The sequence below is a fragment of the Bombina bombina genome, chromosome 11, assembly GCF_027579735.1.
Source record: "Bombina bombina isolate aBomBom1 chromosome 11, aBomBom1.pri, whole genome shotgun sequence".
Classification (NCBI taxonomy): domain Eukaryota; kingdom Metazoa; phylum Chordata; class Amphibia; order Anura; family Bombinatoridae; genus Bombina; species Bombina bombina.
The window spans coordinates 31,361,883-31,384,560 of NC_069509.1; the positions used below are offsets into that span (position 1 = coordinate 31,361,883).

Here is a 22,678-nt window from a genome sequence, read left to right on the forward strand (position 1 = left end):
CGCTCTCGCTTTTCCTCTCCAATCTCTCTCTGCCCTGTTTTTTCTCTCAGAAGTAACAGGCTAAGCACTAATGGGGTCCCTATAACCCTAGAGGAATACCATATCCTTGTTCTTTTATAAATATATAATATCCCTTTAGATAATATTTGTAGCCGGTAGTCCAACAATTAATCACTAACTTTTACTCGCCACTATTACATTTTTACTGGCCAATGGCTAGTGGACTAGTGGAAATTCTGAGCTCTGTATATTCATTATCATTTTGTAATTGTCAATACTGTTAATTTGTTAATAATGTGTGTGTAAACAAAATCCAGAATAAGTATAAGTAATTACACATATTTGTTTCTGTGAATTCTTTCCATACTATGAAGCTGTATTGATGCAATACTCACCATCTGATGCATCCTGAGACCTGGGTATCATAATCTCTAGATGACTGAGAATAGTTTCACAGAAGCGTTCCCCCTTCTGAAGAAGAGCGTTTATAATCATTTCCCTCTTTTCCTCTGGGCTGTCAGATTCACTGAGTTCCACATGATCCTCCAAGGATAGAAGGAACAGAGGACTCAAGTCATTAAACAAACCATCTACATCCGCCTCTAAAATGTCAGTTAATTTCTTTCGCAGATTATAAATAGTTTCATCTGGTTCATCAGCAGGTTCCATGTTTTGTGGAATTAAAACCCTGTAAATATAAATGTCATCTATTAGTAGGCAATGATAGCAAAAGCGATAAAATACAACACACCGATATATATGACAATAAATGTTACTAATGATTAGGCCGTTAGCAGGGGGTGTCAATCAGCCTGATCGTATAGGATCGGCGGATTGATGTCCGTAGCCTCAGAGCAGGTGGACAAGTTATGGAGCAGCGGTCTTTAGAACGCTGCTTCATAACTGCTGTTTCCGGTGAGCCTGAAGGCTCGTGCGGAAACAGGGCAGAATGGAGCTTGATAATCCGGCCCCTAAGGGCCCAATTCTATAAAGTTATCTGGGCTAGTGAGATTCTATAAAGTTTCTCTGGGCTAGTGAGATTCTATAAAGTTCTCTGGGCTAGTGAGATTCTATAAAGTTCTCTGGGCTAGTGAGATTCTATAAAGTTCTCTGGGCTAGTGAGATTCTATAAAGTTCTCTGGGCTAGTGAGATTCTATAAAGTTCTCTGGGCTAGTGAGATTCTATAAAGTTCTCTGGGCTAGTGAGATGCTATAAGAATGCTTGCCCGCCCTTCTATTTCCGTGGTGGAATTAAATAAAGCTACTTTTTACCCTGTCTCACTAAGGGGTGTATACTGCATTTTCATATGGGAAGGAGATGCTTTACAAAAATGCACAATGAAAATCATAATTTAACAATCTTACAAAACGAATAATTGAACTATTCACACAAAAAATATGTAGGAAAAGATCCTATTGTTAACGTGGATCAAAAATCTTAGCAAAATTCTTCACCACAAATAATATTTTATAAAAAACATAACATTTGTATGCAAATTACACAGGAATGAAATATATTTAGAATGCACAGCGTAATTAGTCATTTAAGTACACTGGCTGTGAAAAACATATAGAAATTCTTACTTATTTGTACAAAATACAAACGGCTAGATTACGAGTTTTGCGGTAAACTGAAAAAGCAGCGTTTTCAGGTTATAACGCTGCTTTTTCACTACCGTTGATATTACGAGTCTTGCAGGTTTAGGGGCACCGCACACTTTTTTGGCCTTACCGCAAATCGACTTACGCAATTTGCGTATAGTCTATTTTCAAAGGGACTTGCATAGTGCTGGTATTACGAGCTTGTCCTGGGAGGCCATAAAGTGAGCGGTACACCCTATCCTTTCAAGATTCCTACCGCATTTTAAAGTCAGTAGTTATGAGTTTTACACTACAATGCTGTGGCATAAAACTCATAACTAAAGTGCTAAAAAGTACACTAACACCCATAAACTACCTATTAACCCCTAAACCGAGGCCCTTCCGCATCACAAACACTAAAATAAAATTATTAACCCCGACATCGCCGCCACTAGAATAGACATATTAACCCCTAAACCTCTGCATTCCTGCCTCGCAAACATTAGTTAAATATTATTAACCCCTAATCTGCCGTCCCTAACATCACCGCCACCTATCTACATTTATTAACCCCTAATCTGCCGCCCCAACGTCGCTGCCACTATATTAAATTTATTAACCACTAAACCTAAATCTAACCCTAACCCTAACACCCCTAACTTAAATATAATTAAAATAAATCTAAATACAATTCCTATCATTACCTAAATAATTCCTATTTAAAACTAAATACTTACCTGTAAAATAAACCCTAAGCTAGCTATACTATAACTAATAGTTACATTGTATCTAGCTTAGGTGTTATTTTTATTTTACAGGCAAGTTTGTATTTATTTTAACTAGGTAGAATAGTTACTAAATAGTAATTAACTATTTAATAACTACCTAGCTAAAATAAATGCAAAAGTACCTGTAAAATAAAACCTAACCTAGGTTACACTAACACCTAACCTAACCCTACAATTAAATAAATTACCTAAATGAAATACAATTAAATAAATTAAATAAAATTAGCTAAATTACCGAAAAAAAACAAAAAAACAGAAAATAAAAAACAAATTACAAGATATTTAAACTAATTACACCTAATCTAATAGCTCTATCAAAATAAAAAAGCCCACCCAAAATAATAAACCCCCCTAGCCTAAACTATCAATAGCCCTTAAAAAGGCCTTTTGCGGGGAATTGCCCCAAAGAAATCAGCTCTTTTACCTAAAAAAGAAATACAAACAACCCCCCAACAGTAAAACCCACCACCCACACAACCAACCCCCCAAATAAAAGCCTAACTAAAAAAAAACTAAGCTCCCCCATTGCCTGAAAAGGGCATTTGGATGGGCATTGCCCTTAAAAGGGCATTTAGCTCTTTTTCCTGCCCAAAGCCCTAACCTAAAAATAAAACCCACCCAATACACCCTTAAAAAATCCTAACACTAACCCCTGAAGATTCACTTCCCATGAGAAGACTTCATCCAAGCGGCAAGATGTCCTCAACGAAGCCGGCAGAAGTGGTCCTCCAGACTGGCAGAAGTGGTCCTCCAGACTGGCAGAAGTCTTCACCCAGATGGCATCTTCTATCTTCATCCTTCCGAAGTGGAGCAGGTCCATCTTCAAGACATCCTCTTCTCCCAACGTCTTCTTGCTGAATGAAGGTACCTTTAAGTGACATCATCCAAGATGGCGTCCCTTAGATTCCGATTGGCTGATAGAATTCTATCAGCCAATCGGAATTAAGGTTGAAAAAATCCTATTGACTGATGCAATCAGCCAATAGGATTGAACTTCAATCCTATTGGCTGATCCAATCAGCCAATAGGATTGAGCTTGCATTCTATTGGCTGTTCCAATCTGTATATGAAACGCTTTTCATTGGTTCACCTCCTCTCATTAACCCTATATGAGCAGGATTCTGTCAAATAGCCACAAATACCATATTTTCTAGTATTTCTCATAAAAGAAATAAGAGCCTATGATAGAATAATCAAGCCTCTATAAAAAGTCATAGATATACAATGGATCCCACAACTGTGGCTAATGAAATTACTAGTTTAAACCAGAACATAGAGATACTCGCTCAGGGCCTAACAGAGGTACAATACGAAAACAACACTTTAAAAAGGTTGTTGAATGACTTTTTCACTCAAAAAGGCTGCAGAACATCCTGAACCACATGTTAATCCACCCAACTGTTTTCTCTGGTGTACGCTCACGGTTTCGTGAGTACCTCAATGCATGCATGCTAATGTTTTCTATGAAGCCTAAAAACCTATTACTCTGACAGAATAACAAGCGTGCAACCGCCATATCCTTTCTAAGTGGGGAACCCAGTTCATGGGCTGACAGATATTTCGAAACAGGAGACCCTATACTGGAATCCCTGGAAGATTTTTTCAAGACAATGGCTTTACTATACGAAGATTCAAACAGTCAGATCACAGCAGAGAATAACCTTAGAACCCTGAAACAGGTTAAAAGGCCGGTTGAGGACTACATCGCCGAATTTCAGTTATGGGCCACTGAGTCTCAGTGGAATTCGATTAGTTTACATACCAATTTAGATTTGGCCTATCTGAACATTTAAAAGGATGAACGTTCCCGAGTAGAGTTCCCAGAGGACTCTGGAGACTCTTATAAAAGTCTGTATTTCGATGGACAGAAGATATAGAGAGAGACGTGCAGAAAAAATGCCTACCGAGTCGTACCTCAAAAGATACAATACGCCACAATCCGAAAAAATTCATTCGACACCCATTCCTATGGAAATTGGAACTATTAAAAGCCCATTATCCCAAGAGGAGAAGTTACGCAGAAGGATGTCGAATTTGTGCATGTATTGTAGCAATAAATATCATGCTGTCTCTACCTGTCCTATTCTGAATCGCCAAAAAAGGGGTAAGATTTTAATAGTTAACCCTCAAAATAACACTACTGTTATAACTCACCTTGTCATTTCATTGTCTTTGCAGTGGGATCAACATCATCTCAAGAGTGAGGCAATGATCGACTCAGGGGCTTTTGGTATGTTTATGGACCATAAATATGTAATAAAAAAAATACCTTGTGTGCTTAAGCAACTTCCTATTCATGTAAAAGTTATTGATGGCTCCATATATTTAAAAGGTCCAATAACCAACCACACCATACCCATACAAGTCACCTCTGTGAAGGGACACAAAGAATACATTACATTCGATATCCTTCCTAGCTCTTTACACCCCATCATACTCGGGTTTCCTTGGTTATATAAACATAACCCAGTAATTGATTGGTCTGCCAACACTCTTCTTTTCAACTCCACCTATTGTACATCCACTTGCTTTCCCTATGTAGAAATCAAACATATCCAACCTCAAATACCTCCTGAATATAGTGATTTTTGTGATGTATTTGATCTTAAGGAGGCAGAAAACCTGCCTCCTCACAGACCCTATGACTGGCCCATAGACGCCAAACCTGATACCACGATCCCTTTTTGCAGGATTTATCCCTTATCTATAAAGGAATTAAAATACCTTAGAGAATACCTTGATGAGAATCTCAGAAAAGGTTTTATCTCTACCTCAACATCCCCAGCTGCTGCTGGAATATTTTTCGTTACCAACAAGGATGGTACTTTATGCCCAATTATTGATTATCGGGGTCTTAATGCTATATACCATAAAAATTAGATGCCCCTCTCCCACTCATCCCCGAATTACTTGAAAGGTTGACAGATGCTACCATATTTACAAAACTAGATCTTAAGGGGAAAACAGCTTTCAGAACCCGATACGGACTGTTTCAATATAATGTCATGCCTTTTGGCTTAACAAATGCACCCGCCACATTCCAGTTTTTAATTAATGAAATATTCAAAGATCTCATGGATGTGTGTGTGGTAATTTACCTTGATGATATTTTAATTTATTCCAAAAATACTACAGAACACATTAAACATGTAAGGTGGGTTTTAGCAAGGTTAAGAGAGCATCAATTATTTGCCAAATCTGAGAAATGCGAATTCCATGTAAAGACAATCAAATTCCTGGGTTATATCATCCCTCCAAATGGAATACACATGGACCCAGATAAGGTAACAGCCGTTTTACAATGGCCTACCCCCTCTACTTTGAAATCTCTTCAGAGATTTTTAGGATTCTCCAACTTTTACAGAAGATTTATTCAAGGATTCTCCACTATCATTCAACCCCAAACCAAACTTACAGGAAAACAAAGATTAATTTGGTCAGATGATGCACAGCATGCATTCGACCGTCTAAAAAGAAGTTTTTCCACAGCGCCTGTTCTACAACTCCCTGATCTCGAAGCAGATTTCACTCTCGAAGTGCATGCTTCAAACATTGGCCTGGGTGCTATATTAACCCAACAACGATTGGGATCACTTGATCGTCATCCCATCGCATACTTCTCCAGACTTCTTACACTTGCAGAAAGGAATTATTCTGTTGGAGATCTTGAACTTCTGGCTATCAAAAGTGCTCTTGAACACTGAAGACACCTGTTGGAAGGAACTGAAAAACCCTTTCTGGTATTAACCGATCACAAAAATCTACAATATCTCAAGAAGAACAAAACTTTGTCCTCACGGCAAGTTCGTTGGTCACTCTTTTTTGACCACTTTAACTTCCTCATCAATTACAGACCTGGATCCAAAAATGTTCAAGCAGATGCATTATCATGTTCCCTTGAAGCTGTCCCTGAACAAGATGCTGGACAACACATAATTCCTTCTCATAAGTTCATAGCCTCAACTACCTCATTCCATGCAGAGTTGTTATCAGCCCAAAACACAGATTCAACTGTACCATCATCTTGTATTAACAATTCCAGCTCTGGATTATATTGTTATGGAAATCTGATATATGTTCCCCCAGCTCTGAGGAAGGAACTTCTCCATCATCACCACAATCTACCTCTATCTGGACACCCAGGAATTACTAAAACTCACGAGTTACTTAGTAGAGAGTACTGGTGGCCAGGACTCAAACAAGACATATTCGAGTATATCAGACACTGCCACACATGTGTCCATAATAAAAAAGGTCATCACAAACCATTCGGGTTGCTAAATCCTCTACCTATTCCTGATACTCCTTGGCAAATGATTACAATGGATTTCATTGTCGATTTACCACTTTCTAATAATCTCACAACCATACTCGTTGTTGTAGATCACCTCACACGTATGGCCCATTTCATCCCTTTAAAGAAGATACCCACTGCCATTACTACCCGCAAATGTCTTCTTTTCTCACATAGTTAAACTACACGGCCTACCTGCATCAATTGTAAACTGATAGAGGGACACAGTTCCCCTCCAGATTCTGGAAAGAATTGTGTCGCTTGTTGAAAGTCACGTCAAGACTAACCACAGCTTTTCACCCTCAGTCCAAGGGCCTAAGCCGAGCACCTTAACCAAACTTTGGAACAATACCTCAGGTGTTATGTGTCACATCTTCAGGAAGATTGGTCTGACTGTTTACCTATGGCGGAATTCGCATATAACAATTCAATCAACTCATCCACAAAGATGTCTCCTTTCTTCGCCTCCTATGGATACCACCCTTCTACAATACCAAAAACCATATCTACTTCTACATTTCCATATGTAATAGATTACATAACTGAGATAAAAAAATTCCTTATCATTGTTGAAAACCCATCTTGAAAGCGCTAAGACCAAACAAAAATCTTACTATGATAAAGAACATCTACCACCTCCACCTTACAAAATTGGTGATAAGGTTTGGCTTTCCACAACAAATCTTAAACTTAGGGTTCCATGTAAAAAATTGGCGAATCAGTTCATTGGACCTTACAAGATAAAGAAAGTAATCAATTATAATGCTGTTGTACTACAACTCCCCTCATCCTTCCGTATCCATCCATCATTCCATGTCTCCCTTCTGAAGCCGTATTTGGGACCCCTTGATTCAGACTCAGATGAGAGTGACTCCTCTTCACCCCTTGTTGAGGACCAAACTGATTATGAAGTTGAACCTATACTTGACTCTCGCATCCGCTGGAGGAGATTGGAATATCTTGTTCGTTGGACGGGATATGGTCCCGAAGAAGACTCCTGGATACCCCATCGGGACATCCAAGCCCCCGACCTCCTCTCTGATTTCCATAGACGATATCCTTCCAAGCCTGGACCCGATATCCACGGAGGGTTTCCTTGACAGGGGGGATCTGTCATGTCATGCTGCCTCTTTAAGTTAATAATACACGCCTCTTCTAACCTGCCCTATAAAGCTGTCTCAGATTCAGCTGTTAGGTGCTTGATTATTAGAATCTGTTTGCTGTTGAACTTTACATCGTTAAACAATAGATCCTCTGTCAAGCCTTTTTGAAACCTATTGGATTTCCTCCTGCCTATCCAAAAACCATAACCGTAAGGAGATTTATAACCAAGTCTTTTTTCACAGACCTTACTCATCTCTACATTCAGTAAAGACGCTGCACGGATTTGCTTACGTCACCCGCTTCCAACTCACAGCTGCTGTGTCTCTCCACTTGCCAAACAGATGCTGAATGGAAAACAGCATTCTCCTCCGTAGCTGCAGTTTGTTTACGGCAGATCCGCAACACTTCTCTGAGCAGTCTTCTCAGTCACTCCTCTCCTGCACTGAAGATCAGTAAGTCGTTATTACACTTGTTCTATTTTACTACTGAACCTTGTGTGTAACTGATCTATTAACTGGCTGCACCATTTGTTTACACAAAACTGGGAATATCGATCTCTGACCTCATTCCGAATTTGAACTCAGCTACAGAGTATCTTCCATTAGTTCACTTAAGAACTGTGACATTACATATCAGGATCAGGGTTCATATTTGTCAGCCTTGCACTTCTAAGAATATTCATTTGGTATGTTTACAATTGTATCAATTGAATTAGTCTGACTGCTTTTCTACTCATTTTATATGAAACGCTATTCATTGGTTCACCTCCTCTCATTAACCCTATATTAGCAGGATTCTGTCGAATAGCCACAAATACCATCTTTTCTAGTATTTCTCATAAAAGAAATAAGAGCCTATTTAATAACAGCTTATGATAGAATAATCAAGCCTCTATAAAAAGTCATAGATATTACAATGGATCCCACAACTGTGGCTAATGAAATTACTAGTTTAAACCAGAACATAGAGATACTCGCTCAGGGCCTAACAGAGGTACAATACGAAAACAACACTTTAAAAAGGTTGTTGAATGACTTTTTCACTCAAAAGGCTGCAGAACATCCTGAACCACATGTTAATCCACCCACTGTTTTCTCTGGTGTACGCTCACGGTTTCATGAGTACCGCAATGCATGGATGTTAATGTTTTCTCTGAAGCCTAAGACCTATTACTCTGACAGAATAAAAGTGTGCACCTCCATATCCTTTCTAAGTGGGGAACCCAGGTCATGGGCTGACAGATATTTCAAAACAGGAGACCCTATACTGGAATCCCTGGAAGATTTTTTCAAGACAATGGCTTTACTATACGAAGATTCAAACAGTCAGATCACAGCAGAGAATAACCTTAGAACCCTGAAACAGGGTAAAAGGCCGGTTGAGGACTACATCGCCGAATTTCAGTTATGGGCCACTGAGTCTCAGTGGAATTCGGTTAGTTTACGTAACCAATTTAGATTGGGCCTATCTGAACATTTAAAAGATGAACTTTCCCCGAGTAGAGTTCCCAGAGACTCCTTGAGATTCTTATAAAAGTCTGTATTTCGATGGACAGAAGATATAGAGAGACGTGCAGAAAAACTGCCTACCGAGTCGTACCTCAAAAGATACAATACGCCACAATCCGAAAAAATTCATTCGACACCCGTTCCTATGGAAATTGGAACTATTAAAAGCCCATTATCCAAAGAGGAGAAATTACGCAGAAAGGATGTCGAATTTGTGCATGTATTGTAGCAATAAGGATCATGCTGTCTCTATCTGTCCTATTCTGAATCGCCAAAAAAGGGGTAAGATTTTAATAGTTAACCCTTAAAATAACACTACTGTTATAACTCACCTTGTCATTTCATTGTCTATTTAATAACAGCTTATGATAGATACACCCCTTAGTGTGTTAGCATTGTCTTATTATTTATGTGTTAATGATGCAATCTGCTGTATTTAATGGTCTTTTAAGTAAAAGCTGTTTCAGTTTTAGTTGAAAGTACCAGCAAATGCCTATTACATAGTCACATACTGTACTCATTGGCCATTGGTTGATAAAAACAACTCAGAAAAATTTTATCGGTGAACGAGGAAAAGCTTCAAGAAGCACGACAAGAATAGATAGTTTATTTCAGCGTAAAAATTAATTTGTTTATAAAACAAAAACTAGAAAACTATAATACACTTTGGAATACTCTCTTTTTGCTGAAAAAAGAAAATATGTATCCATTTGAAAGAACCACAGTTAAAGGGACACTAAAATGTATTTTCATGATTTGAATTAAGCATGCAATTTTAAATAACTTTCGGCTAGATTACGAGTTTTGTCGGTAAAGCTGTGCGTTGCTAACGAGACTTTTTTTTCCAGCGCTGACTTTAAACAAACACTGGTATTACAAGTTTTCTGAATGGCTGCATTAGCCTCAGAAAAGTGAGCATTTAGCAAATTTAGCTCCACTTCTCCCTGTAATACCAGCGTTGCTTACAGTAGTGGTAAGCTGGCTAAAACGTGCTCGTGCACGATTTCCCCATAGGAAACAATGGGGCTGAGCCGGCTGAAAAAAAATCTAACACCTGCAAAAAAAGCAAGCGTTCAGCTCCTAACGCACCCCCATTGTTTCCTATGAGAAAATACTTTCTAAGTCTACACCTAACACCCTAACATGACCCCAAGTCTAAACACCACTAATCTAACACTTATTAACCCCTAATCTGCCGCCCCCGACATCCTCGACACCTGCATTATATTATTAACCCCTAATCTGCCGCTTCGGACGCCGCCACTTACATTATATCTATGAACCCCTAATCTGCTGCCCCTAACATCGCCGACAGCTACATTATATTTATTAACCCCTACTCTGCCGCCCCCAATGTCGCCGCCACCTACCTACAATTATTAACCCCTAATCTGCTGCCCCTCAAACGTCGCCGCCACTATAATAAATGTATTAACCCCTTAACCCTAAGTCTAACCCTAACCCTAACACCCCCTAACTTAAATCTAATTTAAATAAATCTAAATAAAATTACTATCATTCCTATTTAAAACTAAATACTTACCTATAAAATAAACCCTAATATAGCTACAATATAACTAATAGTACATTATAGCTATTTTAGGATTTATTTTTATTTTACAGGCAACTTTGTATTTATTTTAACTAGGTACAATAGTTATTAAAAGTTATTTAACTATTTAATAACTACCTAGCTAAAATAAATACAAAAGTACCTGTAAAATAAACCCTAACCTAAGTTACAATTACACCTAAACACTACTCTATAATTAAATTAATTACCTAAACTACCTACAATTAAATACAATTAATTTAATAAACTAAATTACGAAAAAAAACAAACACTAAATTACAGAAAATAAAAAAGAAATTACAATATTTTAAACTAATTACACCTAATCTAATCCCCCTATAAAATAAAAAGCCCCCCAAAATAATAAAATTACCTACCCTATACTAAATTACAAATAGCCCTTAAAAGGGCCTTTTGCGAGGCATTGCCCCAAAGTAATCAGCTCTTTTACCAGCCCTTAAAAGGGCCTTTTTTCGGGTTATTGCCCCAAAGTAATCAGCTCTTTTACCTGTAAAAAAAAATACAATACCCCCCCCAACATTAAAACCCACCACCCACATACCCCTACTCCTAAAACCCACCCCAATCCCCCCTTAACAAAACCTAACACTAACCCCCCTGAAGATCACCCTACCTTGAGCCGTCTTCACCCAGCCGGGTCTGAATTCTTCATCCAATCCGGGCAGAAGTCTTGATCTGATCGGGGCAGAAGAGGTCCCTCCATCCGGGCGAGAGTCCTTCATCAGGCTGCATCTTCTATCTTCATCCTTCCGGCGCGGAGCGGGTCCATCTTCATCCCAGCTGACGCGGAGCATCCTCTTCATCCAGAGTCTTCTTACACAATGACGGTACCTTTAAGTGATGTCATCCAAGATGGCATCCCTTCAATTCCGATTGGCTGATAGAATTCTATCCGCCAATCGGAATTAAGGTAGGAAAAATCTTATTGGCTGATGCTATCAACCAATCCGATTGAAGTTCAATCCGAATCAGCCAATAGGATTGAGCTTGCATTGTATTGGCTGATTGGATTCAACCAATCGGATTTGCGGTAGCCAAAAGTCATGGAAAAAAAGTGAGCGGTACACCTGTACCTGCCAGACTCGTAATACCAGCGGAGTGTTAAAAAGTAGCGTTAGGACCCCTTAACGCTGCATTTTAAGGCTAACGCAGAACTCGTAATCTAGGCATTTTACTTGTTACTTCTATTATCATATTTGTTTATTCTCTTTGTATCCTTTGTTGAAGAGTAAATATAAGTAGGCTCATAGGATCTCAGAAGTGTGCATTCTGTCTTTAGAACTCCATGGCAACAGCACTTTGCAACAAAGACAAAGCAACATTTCTGTCTTTGGATCAAATTTACTAAATGCCAAAATGAAAGGAATCTTATACTGTAAAATGTTTGTCCCTTCAATATGTTCCAAATTGCTCATTTTATGAGCTGGGGTGCTTTTTTTTGTAAACAGCTTTTTTTGCATTTATTTTGGACATTTGAAATGGCTGCTTTTGCCCATTGATACTGCATCTATACTGAACATTTCAGTACTGAAGTATTGACTATAGAAAAGCTATGTAAACAAGAATACACATTAGAATTCAATCTCCCAGTAAGTTATGGAAGAGAAAAACCCAGCCCATTTAAAACAGTGTCTTATTAGCTTCTTGCCTGTGGTCATAGTCCCTTTAAATACAGTAATATATACATTTTGTATACGTTTTCTGAAAAGTAAATAACACAGCTAAATACAAAAACTGTTCCTGACTCCTAAAAAGTATGTGTCAGGTTCCTTAATATTCCTGCCTTGTGCCTAACTATGAATATATTTTTACAACAGTATAAAATCATGGCTGATTCCCCAATCCTGAAGTTTCACTTCCCATAATCCTATGCATAGCACCACGTATTATATAAATATGAATATTTCACTGTGCTCAAAATGCGTTAGGCACACAGAAACACCCTCAATCATGGGTGTCCGCAAGGGGGGTGCATGAGGAGACAACTGTCCCCCATGGATTTCTACAGAGAGAACAGCACATTCGTTCCTGAAATGTGAACTACAGATCAGTGTGACAATTGGCAGCATAAACTGACGGTAATAATCACCACTTATCAGATCACAGACAGAGCAGCTTTCAATCCCTCCTTCAGGGCTATGTATTCTGGCGCACAAAAATCCCTTTGCAGGTAGCAGGGAAAATTAAAAGTTGCTCTTTATGGCTCTTATCAGATCAGAGGTGATGTTTCGCTGTGTCTCTGCTATCTGCTCTGTGTGAGTAACAATATCAGATCAGAGGTGATGTTCCGCTGTGTCTCTGCTATCTGCACTGTGTGGAGTAACAATATCAGATCAGAGGTGATGTTTTGCTGTGCCTCAGCTATCTGCTCTGTGTGAGTAACAATATCAGATCAGAGGTGATGTTCCGCTGTGCCTCAGTTGTCTGCTCTGTGTGAGTAACAATATCAGATCAGAGGTGATGTTCCGCTGTGCCTCAGCTGTCTGCTCTGTGTGAGTAACAATATCAGATCAGAGGTGATGTTCCGCTGTGCCTCAGCTGTCTGCTCTGTGTGAGTAACAATATCAGATTAGAGGTGATGTTCCGCTGTGTCTCTGCTGCCTGCTCTGTGTGAGTAACAATATCAGATCAGAGGTGATGTTCCGCTGTGCCTCAGCTGTCTGCTCTGTGTGAGTAACAATATCAGATAAGAGGTGATGTTCCGCTGTGCCTCAGCTATCTGCTCTGTGTGAGTAACAATATCAGATCAGAGGTGATGTTCCGCTGTGCCTGATCTGTCTGCTCTGTGTGAGTAACAATATCAGATCAGAGGTGATGTTCCGCTGTGCCTCAGCTGTCTGCTCTGTGTGAGTAACAATATCAGATCAGAGGTGATGTTCCGCTGTGTCTCAGCTGTCTGCTCTGTGTGAGTAACAATATCAGATCAGAGGTGATGTTCCGCCTGTGTCTCTGCTATCTGCACTGTGTGAGTAACAATATCAGATCAGAGGTGATGTTCCGCTGTGTCTCTGCTATCTGCTCTGTGTGAGTAACAATATCAGATCAGAGGTGATGTTCCGCTGTGTCTCAGCTGTCTGCTCTGTGTGATAACAATATCAGATCAGAGGTGATGTTCCGCTGTGTCTCTGCTATCTGCACTGTGTGAGTAACAATATCAGATCAGAGGTGATGTTCCGCTGTGCCTCAGCTGTCTGCTCTGTGTGAGTAACAATATCAGATCAGAGGTGATGTTCCGCTGTGCCTCAGCTGTCTGCTCTGTGTGAGTAACAATATCAGATCAGAGGTGATGTTCCGCTGTGTCTCTGCTATCTGCACTGTGTGAGTAACAATATCAGATCAGAGGTGATGTTCCGCTGTGTCTCTGCTATCTGCACTGTGTGAGTAACAATATCAGATCAGAGGTGATGTTCCGCTGTGTCTCTGCTATCTGCTCTGTGTGAGTAACAATATCAGATCAGAGGTGATGTTCCGCTGTGTCTCAGCTGTCTGCTCTGTGTGATAACAATATCAGATCAGAGGTGATGTTCCGCTGTGTCTCTGCTATCTGCACTGTGTGAGTAACAATATCAGATCAGAGGTGATGTTCCGCTGTGCCTCAGCTGTCTGCTCTGTGTGAGTAACAATATCAGATCAGAGGTGATGTTCCGCTGTGTCTCTGCTATCTGCTCTGTGTGAGTAACAATATCAGATTAGAGGTGATGTTCCGCTGTGTCTCTGCTATCTGCTCAGGTGTGAGTAACAATATCAGATCAGATGTGATGTTCCGCTGTGTCTCTGCTATCTGCTCTGTGTGAGTAACAATATCAGATTAGAGGTGATGTTCCGCTGTGTCTCTGCTATCTGCTCTGTGTGAGTAACAATATCAGATCAGAGGTGATGTTCCGCTGTGTCTCAGCTGTCTGCTCTGTGTGAGTAACAATATCAGATCATCGGTGATGTTCCGCTGTGTCTCTGCTATCTGCTCTGTGTGAGTAACAATATCAAATCAGAGGTGATGTTCCGCTTTGTCTCTGCTGTCTGCTCTGTGTGAGTAACAATATCAGATTAGAGGTGATGTTCTGCTGTGCCTCAGCTGTCTGCTCTGTGTGAGTAACAATATCAGATCAGAGGTGATGTTCCGCTGTGTCTCTGCTATCTGCACTGTGTGAGTAACAATATCAGATCAGAGGTGATGTTCCGCTGTGTCTCTGCCTATCTGTACTGTGTGAGTAACAATATCAGATCAGAGGTGATGTTCCGCTGTGCCTCAGCTGTCTGCTCTGTGTGAGTAAACAATATCAGATTAGAGGTGATGTTCCGCTGTGTCTCTGCTATCTGCTCTGTGTGAGTAACAATATCAGATCAGATGTGATGTTCCGCTGTGTCTCTGCTATCTGCTCTGTGTGAGTAACAATATCAGATCAGAGGTGATGTTCCGCTGTGCCTCAGCTGTCTGCTCTGTGTGAGTAACAATATCAGATCAGAGGTGATGTTCCGCTGTGTGAGTAACAATATCAGATCAGAGGGGATGTTCCGCTGTGCCTCAGCTGTCTGCTCTGTGTGAGTAACAATATCAGATCAGAGGTGATGTTCCGCTGTGCCTCAGCTGTCTGCTCCTGTGTGAGTAACAATATCAGATCAGAGGTGATGTTCTGCCGTGCCTCAGCTGTCTGCTCTGTAGTGAGTAACAATATCAGATCAGAGGTGATGTTCCGCCTGTGCCTACGCTGTCTGCACTGTGTGAGTAACAATATCAGATCAGAGGTAATGTTCCGCTGTGCCTACACTGTCTGCACTGTGTGGAGTAACAATATCAGATCAGAGGTGATGTTCCGCTGTGCCTCAGCTGTCTGCTCGGTGTGAGTAACAATATCAGATCAGAGGTGATGTTCCGCTGTGTCTCTGCTATCTGCTCTGTGTGAGTAACAATATCAGATCAGAGGTGATGTTCCGCTGTGACTCTGCTATCTGCTCTGTGTGAGTAACTATATCAGATCAGAGGTGATGTTCCCGCTGTGCCTCTACTATCTGCTCTGTGTGAGTAACAATATCAGATCAGAGGTGATGTTCTGCTGTGCCTCAGCTGTCTGCTCTGTGTGAGTAGCAATATCAGATTAGAGGTGATGTTCCGCTGTGCCTCATAGTATGCATATAGTCTGTACACTTTGGTTAATGAAAGCAAATTAAATGCAATAAAGGGTTGAATTGTTTCCTTTGGGCCTTAGAATCCTCCTCTGGTACAGAGTCTCCCCCACTTAAGGAGCAATAGTCCTATGTCTTCTGAGGGGAGCTAAATAACCCCAGAGCAAGCCACACAGAAATATAAGCACCATGTGTTCCACACAGTGCAGGGTGATCACACTGCATGACCACTGACAGGCTTACATTTAGTGTATTGTAGAAAATGTTATTGCCCATTACTAGAGGATCTCACTATCCCTCTAACTAGGACTGTGCTCCAGCTCCCTCTTACCAGCAGCAGCAGTGTTTACTGAAGCTTTCTGTTTTCTGTCCAGAGGGAACTTAGTTCCTCCTGCAAAAATAGTGCAGGAAACTCCGTTTCCATGCGTTCCCCGCCGACTTGACCCGGGTACACTGATACCGACAAGACTCGTAATGGCTGTGTTAGGGAAAATGATGCATTATGGGCCACAACACTGCTTTTTGACTCATAATACCCAACTCGTAATCTAGCTGAATGTGTGTAAATATAAATGTTTGTGTGTGTATAAGTATATATGTGCATGTGTAAGTGTATATACTTATATATGTGTGTGTATGTGTATCTATATGTGAGTGTGGGTGTATGTGTGAGTGTCATTATGCGTAGCTATAATTGCGTGTTTGTGTATGTATGTGTAATTAGAATATGAGTGTGTGTATCTGTATGTATGTGTAAGTATATGTGTGCATGGGTAAGTATATATATATATATATCTGTGTATGTCTGTGTGTAAGTATATATGTGTGTGTGTGTGTGTGTAAGCATATATGTGAGTGTCATTATGGGTAGGTATAAGTGTGTGTTTGTTTATGTATGTGTAATTATATATCCAAAGTATAAGTGTGCGTCTGTGTAATGTGTAAGTATATATAATAATATATATATATATATATATATATATATATATATATAAATATATAATATGTGTGTGTGTGTATGTGTAAGTATATGAGTAAGTATATATATATATATATATATATATATATATATTACTAGTCCTAAAGCTGTTTACACGGGCCAAAATGTGTCCAAGTCCCTCCCTCCTCTCTCATTTACCCACCTCTACCTCCAGGAACCTTTCCCTACCCTTGGATCCCCCCTCCCTGCTGCTGTCAGCATTTTTTCTTCTGCAGCGTAGCGGTCCCACCATCCTGTTTATATCGCACTAATCCTTTAAGAACTTGTGCCCTTTCTCATGCAGTCGGACACTCGCCACTAATCCTTTAGGCCCTTGCGCACTTCCTTGCGCAGCTCGGAGTCTGTCCACTGATCACCGGACACAGATCCTTACAGCCAGGTATGTTTGACTTACGCTGCAGTCTCTACTGGCGCATGACTGTATTAGACAAACATACCGGGCCTTTTATAATATAGGATGTGTGTATGTGTAAGTATATGTGTAAGTGTGTATTACAGTATATATATATATATATATATATATATATATATATATATATATATATATATATATATATATATATTACAGTATATATATATATATATATATATATATATACTGTATATGTGTGTATGTGTATGTGTAAGTATATATATATAGAACTTCCAGACAGTGTGCACTCCAGAAAAAATATTGTATCAGCAGCCCAGGGTGCAGCAAAGCATTAGATATCTTCAGGAAAGAAGCGCACTCCACAGGTCTTGTATACAGTTTAAATGTCACTTTTATTGTGAACATTTTCGGTTTAAAACAAACCGTCCTCAGACTACCAGTGTGTCACTAATAGTCTGAGGACGGTTGTTTTAAACCGAAAAATTTCAAAATAAAAGTGACATTTAAACTGTATACAAGACCTGTGGAGTGCGCTTCTTTCCTGGAGATATATATATATATGTGTGTGCATTTGTAAGTATATATATATATATATGTGTGTGTGGTGTGTGTGCGCATGTGTAAGTATATATATATATACACAGGGGTGTGCACTGCTTACAGGGCAGTGTACTTTTTAACAATAGCATATGTTCACATTTTCAAAGTGAACATTTTATAAGTGAGGCACTCATTTTTTAGGAATTATACAAGAATTACACTTAATACTCTCCACACTGCTGGTTACTAACTAACAAACTGATTACTGGCATCTGCTAAGGAATTGCTGAGGTTAACATACTGTCTCTTCTGCTTTCAGGTATGTGAACTAAGGCCCTGCATTGAAATCCTGCTGTTCCCTGCTTTTCTGTCATTTTACTCCAAGTCTCTCTTTTTGGTATGTGAACTAAGGCCCTGCATTGAAATCCTGCTATTCCCTGCTTTTCTGTCATTTTACTCCAAGTCTCTCTTTTTGGTATATGAACTAAGGCCCTGCATTGAAATCCTGCTATTCCCTGCTTTTCTGTCATTTTACTCCAAGTCTCTCTTTTTGGTATGTGAACTAAGGGCCCTGCATTGAAATCCTGCTATTCCCTGCTTTTCTGTCATTTTACTCCAAGTCTCTCTTTTGGTATGTGAACTAAGGCCCTGCATTGAAATCCTGCTATTCCCTGCTTTTCTGTCATTTTACTCCAAGTCTCTCTTTTTGGTATGTGAACTAAGGCCCTGCATTGAAATCCTGCTATTCCCTGATTTTCTGTCATTTTACTCCAAGTCTCGCTTTTTGGTATGTGAACTAAGGCCCTGCATTGAAATCCTGCTATTCCCTGCTTTTCTGTCATGTTACTCCAAGTCTCTCTGTGTATATGTATATTGAGCACATGAATTTAGGCTGTTAAAATTAAGTCCTGCATTTTTTGTAATGATTTTTCCCAATGTCTCAATTCTAATGTCTAGTTAATTGCCATGTGATGCTCAATCCTTATCAATACTTGCTATAACTCTTAAATTTATATAGTTGTCTTATGTCACAGTTTTAACCCCCTCCAAATTGTTTTGTCTGTTTACTTAACTCATCTCACCCTGACCAGACTCTAACATTCCAAGTGGCCTTACCAACTGCCTTTGATTAGCAATCAACTAAATTAGTGGACTCAGCTGACTGCCCTACCTGTATATATTTCAGACTAGTTTGGGGATGTGCACTGCACAGGGGGTGTGCGCTGCTTACAGGGGCAGTGTACTTTTTAACAATAGCATATGTTCACATTTTCAAAGTGAACATTTTATAAGTGAGGCACTAATTTTTAAGAATTATACAAGGATTGGGCAAGGAGCAAGACACAAAGGCAAGTACTCTTGTAATACTATGTTTTATGTATCTCATTGTATCCTTTGCAAGTGCTGCTGTAACACTGTGTCTTATGTGTTTACTTGGTTCCCACTTTCATAATAATGCTCAATATCTTCATATTCCTTTTTGCTACCTCTTGTCTCTATAACAAACTACATTACTCAATTACTCCTTCTCCCTCTCCACCTGCACTGTTCATTAGCCCATCTCTCTTATACTCACCTTACTTTTGTACTCATGAACTTTACCTATTCCTAAACACTCTCTCTCCCCCCTGCACTTCAGCCAAACAACAGTCTCATTACTGCAACTCTGCTTCTCATCTCATGTCACTCTCCCTCTTGGCTCATACTAGCTGCTGGCGACATCTCCCCTAAATCCTGGTCCCTCACAACCTCCTAGCCTTTCGCATCCCTTGTGTGCCTTTCAATAGACTTCATAAACTAAACTCTGGTAACCTTAATCGCATTCCTCTTACATCTAAAAACCCCTCCCCCTTCACTTGTGCACTTTGGAACTCTCGCTCTGTCTGCAACAAGCTCACTTTCGTATCCATGATCTCTTTATCTCCCACTCTCTAAACCCTTCTGGCTCTTACAGAAACCTGGCTCTCTGCTTCAGACACAGCATCCACTGCTGCACTGTCACATGGGGTTCTCCAATTTCAGGCCACACTCCTAGGTCTGGCAATAGACTTTCCTTCCTTGTTGCACCTTTCAACAAATACAGACCCTTCTCTTCACACACATTTTCTCATTTGAAACCACATGATTCGGTTATTCTCTCCCCTCTCTATATGTGTTGCAGGTCATATACCACCCCCCTGGCTCCCCAACTCAATTTTTAGATCACTTTGCTGCCTGGCTTCCTTATTTCCTTTCCTCAGACACCCCTGCCCTCATTCTTGGCGACTTTAACATCCCTCTTCACAATCCCACTGCCTCCTCGCAAAACTACTTCTTCAACTGACTTCCTCTTTCGGCCTGTCACAATGGACTGACTCTCCCACTCACAAAGATGGTCATTCCCTTGATCTGATTTTCACCTATCGATGCACTCTTTCAAATTTAACAAACTCTCCTTTTCCTCTCTCTGACCATCATCTCCTAACTTGCAACATCACTTCCCTACCTACAACTCCCCCTCCCTCTACCCTCACACCAAACTTCACAGAAGCACTAAGTCACTAGATTCTGCATCAGCTCACTTAGCTCTTTCAAAACTCTCCTCTCATCCATCACCTCCTTTTCCTGCCCCTGACCAATCTTATCTGCCAGTATAATTCCACCCTTACATCGGTCATTGACACTCTGGCCCCTCCAACCTTAGCTCAGAAACCACACTCTCATCCTCAGCCCTGGCATACCCCTCTGACACGATACCTACGCAGATGCTCCCCTACTGCTGAGTGACATTGGAGGAAATCTCGGAGTTCAGCTGACTTTTCTTCACTACAAGTTCATCCTGAACTCCTACTATTCTGCCTTAAACTTTATAAGCAACAATATTTTTCTTATCTCATCTCTACTCTTTCCTCTAAACCTAATCGTCTGTTCTCCACGCTCAACACTCTTCTCCGCCCACCCCCACCTCCTAACACAACCTCTCTCTCAGCTCAAGATTTAGCAAGCCACTTCAACAACAAAATTGACTCCATCAGAAGTGAAATCAGCTCTCAACATACTTCCAATCTCCCACCCCCTCAAAAGCTCACGATCACCCAAAACCCAAATATCCAAAATGCAGCTCTTTTGCCCCTGTCAATGAGGATGAAGTTTCTGCCCTTATACTGTCCTCCCACCTCACTACCCTGTCCCCTCGACCCCATCCCCTCACAGCTACTCCCCTCCCTCTCTTCTACCCTCACCCCCATACTCACACACATTTTCAACCTCTCCCTCAGCACTGGTATATTTTCCCTCATCTCTAAAACATGCACTGGTCACACCTATCCTCAAAAAACCTTCCCTCGATCCAAAACTTCCCCTTCCAATTACTGCCCTATTTCCCTACTCCCTCTTGCCTCAAAGTTTCCTCAAAAAGCTAGTTTACGCACGTCTATACCATTTCCTTACACTAAACTCTCTTCTTGAACCCACTGCAATATGGATTTCGTTCCCATCACTCTACAGAGACAGCAATGTCAAGGTTACCCAATGACCTACTTACAGCAAAATCCAAGGCCACTTATCTCTGCTTATCCTCCTTGACCTGTCTGCAGGCCTTTGACACTGTTGACCACCCTCTTCTGCTCCAAACCCTCCAATCCTTCGGCATCTGTGACACAGCTCCTCCGTGGTTCTCTTCCTATCTGACTAACCGTACATTTAGTGTAGCCTTCTCCAGAGCATCCTCCTGCCCCATTACCACTTTCTGTTGGGTACCTCAAGGCTCTGTCCTTGGTCCCTTCTCTTTTCAATCTACACATCGTCACTAGGTTCCTTAATAAAGGCCCATGGGTTTCAATACCATTTGTATGCAGATGGACACCAAATCTACCTCTCTGCACCAGGACCCTACCACTCCTTCCTTACTAACCCGTGTCACTAACTGTCTTTTCTCACATCTCATCTTGGGATGTCCTCTCACTACCTTAAGCTAAATCTCTCCAAAACTGAAACTCCTTATTTTTTCCCCCTTCTTCCAATGTCTCCACCCCCCCAAAATTTACTATAACTGCTTGATAATTCCTCAATTACCCCTACCCCCGCATGCCCGATGTCTTGGGGTCACACTTGACTCAGATCTTTCCTTCACTCCTCACATCCAGTACCTTGGCTAAAGCCCTGCCGCTTCCACCCTTAAAAATATCGCTAAAATTAGACATTTCCTTACACAAGATACAACAAGATTTTAATCCACTCTCTCATCCTCTCCCGCCTCGACTACTGCAACTCCGTCCTCTCTGGTCTACCTAGCTGCCGCATAGCTCCTTTACAATCCATTATGAATGCCTCTGCCAGGCTCATCTTCCTTACTCGTCGCTCTTCATCAGCTGCACCTCTCTGCCAATCCCTTCACTGGCTTCCTCTTGCCTCTAGGATTAAACATAAAATCCTCACCCTGACATATAAAGCTCTCAACTGCACTGCTCCCCCTACATCTCAGAACTTGTCTCTAGATACTCTCCCTCCCGTCCCTTTCAATCAGCTCAGGATCTCCTCCTCTCCTCCTCTCTTGTTACTTCCTCACATTCACGTTTACAGGACTTCTCCAGACTGGCCCCCATCTTGTGGAATTCCCTGCCTCGCTCCATAAGACTCTCCCCTAGTTTTAACAGCTTCAAGCACTCCCTAAAAACTCTACTATTCAGGGATGCATACAGCCAACACTAACCTTTCCTAACTCCACTGCTTTCCCCTTGAACCCCTTAGAGTGTAAGCCTAAGGGCCCAGCTGTTTACAGATCGCTTCATAAGAGC

At 40.7% G+C, this 22,678-nt stretch overlaps 1 protein-coding gene across 3 annotated transcripts in view; it reads right to left on the reverse strand.

The window, feature by feature from the left end:
• LOC128642085 (up-regulator of cell proliferation) overlaps positions 1–22,678 on the reverse strand; it is a 41,692-nt gene that overhangs the window by 9,511 nt on the left and 9,503 nt on the right. For all 3 annotated transcript variants that reach the window (XM_053694740.1, XM_053694742.1, XM_053694741.1), the window contains exon 2: positions 396–688. In XM_053694740.1, the coding sequence (XP_053550715.1) occupies positions 396–669 (274 nt within the window). In that variant the 5' untranslated portion in view covers positions 670–688. The remainder of the gene's footprint in view (positions 1–395; positions 689–22,678) is intronic.